Source organism: Nannochloropsis gaditana (genome assembly GCF_000240725.1).
Source record: "Nannochloropsis gaditana CCMP526 unplaced genomic scaffold scaffold515, whole genome shotgun sequence".
NCBI lineage: Eukaryota > Eustigmatophyceae > Eustigmatales > Monodopsidaceae > Microchloropsis > Microchloropsis gaditana.
In genome coordinates, this window is record NW_005803438.1 from 1 (window position 1) to 7,134 (window position 7,134).

General features: G+C 52.0%; 2 protein-coding genes across 2 annotated transcripts; one reads left to right on the forward strand and one right to left on the reverse strand.

The window, feature by feature from the left end:
• Positions 1-4,029: 4,029 nt before the first annotated feature.
• NGA_0103002 (uncharacterized protein) lies at positions 4,030-4,627 on the reverse strand (the record flags this gene model as incomplete). The annotated part of the gene is made up of 3 exons (XM_005854412.1): positions 4,413-4,627; positions 4,131-4,334; positions 4,030-4,047 (listed from the first exon to the last, which is right to left on the reverse strand). Coding segments are annotated over exons 1-3 (411 nt in total), but the record flags the coding sequence as incomplete, so codon positions are not given.
• A 373-nt stretch (positions 4,628-5,000) lies between these two features.
• Positions 5,001-6,774, forward strand: NGA_0194900 (uncharacterized protein; the record flags this gene model as incomplete). Its single annotated transcript, XM_005854415.1, has 4 exons — positions 5,001-5,427; positions 5,585-5,739; positions 5,905-6,345; positions 6,563-6,774. Exons 1-4 carry the CDS (start codon positions 5,135-5,137, stop codon positions 6,772-6,774), a joined length of 1,101 nt encoding a protein of 366 aa, XP_005854477.1. The 5' UTR covers positions 5,001-5,134.
• Positions 6,775-7,134: the final 360 nt, after the last annotated feature.

Genomic DNA, 7,134 nt, shown 5'->3' on the forward strand with positions numbered 1-7,134 from the left:
TGGGTGGGCGGGGCGGGGACGGAGGCGGTGTGGCTGTCGCGGGCGACCGCCTGCCAGGGAAGAAAGAGTCCAACAGCGTAAGAGAAGGGGCAAGGCGAGCAGTGTGAGCAGTGTGGGCCAGGGTGCCAAGCCACGCAGCGGGCCTCGGGCGCACATAATTTCTCTACTACTTGTCAAGGCGCCTCCCTCCTTTGGAACCTCCCCCCTCGTCCCCGCCCAACCTACCGACATCGTGACCGACTGGTGCCCGCTCATTCCCCCCGCCCGTCTCTTGTTATTGGCCGCCGCACAGGGAGCAGCCGCCGCCAACTTTCGGTGATAGGCCGGGACAAAGGCGTGCGCCCCTCCTACCAAGAGTCCGAGTAGGAAAGCCGCTGCTCCGACCCCGTTGACGCGGCGCCGGCGTCGGAGCGGAGCGGCCCCGAGGGCAGAGGTGGACGAGGCGGGTGGGAGGGAGCAGGTGCTGCAGCTACTGCTGCTCGTGAGACTCATGTTACTGTTTTCCAAGCGCATGTAAGCGGGATTTATCCAGGAAGCTGTCTGTGGGGGAGTTGGGAACTCAAAACTTTGTTCTTCCGTCTCCTTCGGCGCCGGTACTACGGGGCAGAGGGTTGCGAGAGGCGAAGAGGACACGCTGGGGTATCGGACGAGGAAGTCCTTGGCGAATAACCTTTTATGTCTCTGAATGTAAAGGTTTTAGAGAGATCGATGAGAGTTGGTGCCGCACGAGCCGAAGAAAGCGCATCGGAGTGGCACCGAAACCTGAGGAAAGCAGAGCTCGCGAGATAGCACACACAGTGCTCCACTTGACCAAAGATCTCTAGCGCGTCACTACCGAACGCTCTTCACATATCACACCTGTGCGGTGGGGCATTTTTTGTGGTATTCGCGACTCTTACACTCGTGTCTTTCGTAACCCGAAAATCACATACGCTGCGGGCGGGCTCCACCCCTTTTCGCGTCGCTGCATCCAGGGTTTTCTCATCATACAAAAGTCCACCACGGCCCACCCGTAAATGCTATTGTGAGCCACCGCGTGATGAGGCTAGGACATACGTCGAGCATTTCTATGGCCATGAGGCTCATCGGCTCGCATGGCCCCATCCAGAACGCACTGACGACGCGCGTTTCTAGGAAGGAACAATTTTTTCGCCTTCTGCGCGTTCGACAACAACCAGGCCGCAGATGCCAGTCACATGGTCTGCATGGTCCCGTTTCAGGGCGGACGTGTTCACAGGTGTAGACAAATCAATTATCACTCAATAATACACTTATTTTGCGCGGCACTGTGCACGCTAATGCCACCGTGTCCGTCGTGGTATGTGATGAGGGGATGGGGGAAGGCCGCAAGGGGCGATAGAGCGTGCGGAATAGAATCCAGTTCCCGAGCACATAGCCACTCTGATCGCAAGAACCTCCAGGCATGATGTCCAAGCACGCACCAAACATAAACACGAGGCACGCCATTTCCATGAGCTGCAAAGGCAGACGTGACCGGCGGCCAGTCCTTGGCACGCGCGACCACGGCGCGGACGGCGGGAAAAGGAGGGAAACCCCAGGCGATGACAAGGCGGCTGACGATCGACTTGTCCTCCCGGGGGGGAAAGAACGGATCGGAACGGGGGGAAGATCGACCCCCAGGGGCTTTTTTCCACGAGCACGCCTTTCTGCTGGGCTTTACAAATGGCCTAGCGAAAAATGCACTTGTAGGTTTTAAATAATATCAAATAACATTTATCTACACTCGAAGTCGTTGTGCGGGCGAGGCTCTGCCCGTTGCAGTTATTTTCGTTGTTTTCGTGGCGTCAGACGTAGCCAGGAGGTAGACCATGCCAATATTCATTTTATTCTAAAAGCAAGAATTTGAAAGCGGTGACAGCTAAAGTGTCTGCAAATGATTTTTTTTATCTAAATTCTCGACACCCATCAGTTACATTCCGAGCCCAAATGCCCTATCTCTCTTTATATTATAGAACCTCGCTATGACGCTTGAAATCCTCATGCTATTTGCAGTAGTGACATTCTATGTATTTTTTCCCTTTCGGACATTGAGCATGCTGTGAAATATGATTGTTATTTAAATTTAATTCACTGTGCAAATTCTGCGGACAGCAAGATAAGCCTATGCTGTCGCTACGCTACATTCGCGAAGCCCCTCACGTTGCAAGTATATCAAATTCCTCGGAAAGCTTATTGTAGGATATCGCTTTCTGCTTAAGGAATCGAAGATAATTTACTCTCTACATCCTTCTCAAGAGAAAGATCTATCGAGTGAGTGAAGTGTTTTCTCAATTAAACTTAAAAAAAAAGGATGCTTTGCATGGTGCCTAACATCTCCGAAACACATAAGTGAACCACTCAACCAAACAGCATGTACAGTGGCCGTTTTCTGTGTAATATAGAACTTTTTCCAATTCACAATTCACGTCTGGAGCTAACAATCTTCACATTTGGAACTAACAATGTTGACGCGTGTGAAACTTCGAAATTCACCCATCATTAGAGCACGTAAGCCGTGGAATAGGTTCTCACTTGCAAGTGCAATTTTGTCCGCATGCCTCTCATGCTGAATCTCCAAAATAGATGGCCACTTTTTGTTACAAAAGAAGAATTTGTGATGTTTTTGCGGGTGTTGTGATCCGAGTCACAAAGCTGCTCGGCTCCATGTGCCACGTGCATGATAAGTGCACGAAAAAAGCACTAGAGGTGTGGCAACTTTCATGTGATGTCCCGATCGATTTGAAGATAGCCTAACAACAAGTACAATGACACTCGCCCCCTAGGACAATATCAACGCACAGACGCGACTTACGATGAAGGAAAGAAAAAAGAGTGAATTTTTCCTTTTCTTTATCATATCGTCTTGTATCACGTGAAGCGCCTCTCGGACGAAAAGCAACACTGCAGTCGAATAGCATGTCTATGCGGAAGTGAACATGCATGACAATCTCATTTTACTTTAGAAGATCTCTTCGAAGTCCTACTGAACTCTAAATTCGCCATCTTCCAAACAGACATATAGTCGTGAGACTGGACAAACCTAGCGAAGTGATTGAAGATACGTTCATAAAGTCAGAGATTGCGTGGGAGGATGATGGGAAGCATCGCTAGTCAAACAGGTGACTAAGTTGCCGCTCCGGCAGCGACTGTGCGGTTCGATTCCGCAAGCGAATGGGCTTGCATCGTCTAGTGGTTCCGATCCCTTGCACGCTGTACACATGTGACAGAGTGCAGTATCGACATACAGGACACTTCGTTGTGGCTCTATTGAGCAAATCCCGAAGAAACGGCGGTTCGATTCCGCCTGCGAGCAAAAAGCTTCCTACCACATTGCATCTTTTTTTGCTTGTGATTCTCTCCACTCGTCATCCTACATCTGTTACCCAGCATACCTGTTGTTCATCCCACTTACACATATGACGACCAAAGATGGCTTGTATGCCTGAAGTGATCTGGGCAGAATAAAGCGAATTGAAATGTTTGGATTAGGGTTAGAGATGAAACGCATCTAAAATTCTCATTCAGCCATGTGTTTCCTTGAGAGGAAAAAATTCTTGAAGAAAAGACCCGCCACTGCTGGTTTGAAGGTGTCGAGAGGCACTCTCGCTCAAGAACGCAACACACAAAAGGCAGCGCACACCTTCCGCTTGTCGCACATTCATAATGCACACTTATGGCAAAGAAAAAAGTGGACCCGACGGTGATCGAAACCGCGACCTTCCGCTTGCAAAGCGGACGCCATACCACTAGGCCACGAGCCCTGGAGATTGCCTTCAAATCGGTACCTTAAATATTATCATGTCAAGAATACGGCTCAATGTCTGGCAGAAAAATATTTACCGGGAAAAAAGGAGTGCTTCCATAGAGTCCTTGCTGATTTTGTGGAATATAAGCCTAATGAAAATTTCTTTTTCTTTTTAAATTAGCATTCCAATAATTTTATACATTCATTTCTCAATCAAGCGATTATCCATATTTCTCTCTGCATATCGCACGTCAATAAGTTGTCGTCTTCATCGGCGCCTTGTAATTGGTACCCAGTGCCGTCTGTCAGTAGGATGCTCGATATTATTATATACAATTAGCTTTCACAACGAGACTTGGTTTAAGCATGTACTCGGATTTCTTACCTTGAACACCCGCACCGCGGTATTCAATGTCTCAAGTTTATGATGCACCTTCAAATTCAATTCCGACTGAGAAATCGGAACCGCCTCGCTTTCTCCGCTGCGCTCAGATAACGATTGTGTCTTTGACAAGCCCGACGGATTAGCGCGCGCGGAAATACACCCCACAGGTTGACGAGCGTCCAGCATTGCCAACCAACCTCGCACCTACATAAGTAGATAAAATGATGAGAGATTCCCGGTTCCTTCCCCAAAGACCCTGTTCCGTTTCGCTCCATTGATTACCTTATTCAGCTCACGCTCTAAACCGGGAATAACGTCTTGTGAAACTGAGTGTGCCAAAGCCTCGAGTCTGTCGTCGACGCCAGCAAGGCAGCAACCATCTGAATTTTCCGCGTCGTGACAACTACCCTGTGTCTGTACCTTCGAAGCCAGCCCCAGCTTACCCCCAGTTGAGGAAAACGGCGAGGCCATTATATTCTGACCTTTGTTCTTTGTGTAGCACGAGATGCGAAAATGTAAACAGAAGTATCAACTTCCCCTTGGAGGCGGGATTCGTCCCCTCCTTTTAACCGTGCAATTTCCTTTCCGTCACGTCATCTCTTCCAGGAATGTGAACTTTCACAGCCCTTATGCGTCACGGTTATTTTTTCAAAATTTTGCACTAGTCACGCAATGTCTTCCCTGCTTATGAGATGTATTCTTTCTTCCGTACTCGACTCCTCAGTCGCCGACTCGCCTCCCTCTCGAAAGCGACGTACCACAGGCAGTGCCACACTATGAACGATCCGACAAGTGAAGAGGACACACCGATAACAAAACACATTTTTGTATCTGTAATATGAACGATTCGTCCACACTATGATATAAGGACCGTGCAGCTGCCACCGGAACGCTTGCACCTGCTTTGAAGTTCTCAGCTGAGAAAGCCTCTCCCATCCTCCCGTCACTTTCCCCATCATCACATCAAGCCCATTGCTTTCCGAAAAATTGGCAGTCACAAGCTCATGCTTCCGACTTCCATCCTCTGCCTATCTGCATTCGCCCTCTCCCTTGTACTGGAGCCCTTTCCTGGCTCGACGACGCACGCCTTTCTCGTCCCTCGCCCCTTCATCAGCCCTACCAATGGCATAAGACCCACCAGGCTACCAATTACTGCGCCAAGGGAGACGAAGCAGGACAAAAGGGGGCCATGGGGTCCGCGGCTTTTCGTCCGACGAAAGTCAGAGAGGGAGGAGCGGGACGAGGAGGAGGAATACGGCGACGAGGAGGAGGAGTACCAGGACGAGGTGGCTCGAATGTACGTAGAGGGAAGGGAGTGAATTTTTTTCTTCAATGTTTCCGCAAGATGCAGCCCAGGCTATTGCTACGGCATTCTGGCATACTTCCATTCGCAACGCTGCATTCATTCCCCTGCATCTTCCCCAAACGCCTCCCTGTCCTACCCTCTTCCACAGCGTGGGCGTCGGGCGCGAGGGCCGGCCTGTGCGAAGGAACAAGAACGTCTTTTTGGAATGGCTCAGAGATGTCTACCAGCGCATCTTTTGGTTCGGTTTGGAAGGGCTTGACGACGACGATGATGACTACTACTTGGACGAGATAGACTGGCTGGGTGCGTGCTTCCCTCCTTCCTCTTTCCCTTCCTCCCCTCCTTCCCTTCTTCCCTTCCCCTTTCTCCTCTCCTTCCCTTCCCCCTTCCCTCCCACAGCCTTTCAGCGTTTTTCTTACCCTCCTCTCTCTCTTTCTCGCTCCCTTCGGGCCCGGGAACAACCTTCAGGTGAATGGAACCGCCCCCAGGACGTGGGCCAAGGGTGGCGGGCGGCTGCGGAGGAGGACATCGAGAGAGCGAGGACGGAGGGGGGGGGAGGGGTATTCCGAGGGGCCTTCCCCTTCGACCGACAGACTTACCCGCAGCAATTCGACGCGGAGAGGAGAGGGAAACGAGAGGGAGGGGGGAAGGGAGAAAGAGATGGGCGCGAAGCCATTTTGCGCAAGACTGGTGAGAGGGAGGAGCCTGCCGTCTGGTCGAACGTGGGAAGAGGGAAAAAGGGGAGGACGGGAGGTGGGATTGGAGGGAGGAAGGGAAAAGTGGAGGAGGAAAGGGAAAAGGAGAGTTTTGCGTCGGACATGGCGCGCTTGGAGGAGAGAGAGGAGTCTTTGATGGTCTCCAGGGAGGTCTGGAGAAGGCGGATTGCGGACGTGCTGCGAGCGGGGGAAGGTGGGTTGGGAGAGGGGAGGAGGCACCGAGCGAAGATAAGGAAGGGGGGGGGCGGGGCCTGTCTAAGGGTGTCGTTCTTCGCGTGATGGAACAAGACAGCCGGCTCCACGGCGACAACCAATCCCATGGACCTCACGTCTGGCTCCCCTCTCCTCTTCTCCTCTGCTCCCTCCCTCTCTCTCTTTCTCTCTGTGTCAACCCCCATCGGCCCCCACAGGTATCGATACAGGGAGGTTGAGCAAGGCTCGAGCACGCCTCCAAATGGTGGACCGGGAGCTGGAGCAGATCGACCGGGAGAGGCGAGCACTCAATGGTTTGCAAGCGAGGGAGAGAGGGAGGATGGAAGAGGGGTGGGGGGACGAGGAGGACGAGGAGGAGGTCGTGGCCGAGGGAGGGAGGGAGGAACGGGGGCAGTCGAAAGCACTGTAGATAAAAGAAACTGCGGGGACGTACCAAACATAAATACTACGAGAGGAAACCCCCAAAAGCTCCCATTTCCGTAGGAAGACGTGGAAGGCCAGGCGAGGAGACGTTCCTGCGCCGACCACATGGATGGTAAGGGGCCATCTAGCCTGATTTCTTTGCTCCTGTGACTGGATTTCTCGCCTGGCTCGCCCGCTTTGCTCTCGCCCTCTCTCCTTATACCCTACTCTCAAACTCAACGCCCCCCTCTTCAATGCTCACCCCCGCCGTCGCGCCCGCCTCGCTCCTCTCCCAGTGCGGGCCCCATCAGTCACTCCTCAATCAAGCTTACTTTACGTCTTTTGCCACTATCGAGTGAGTGAAGTG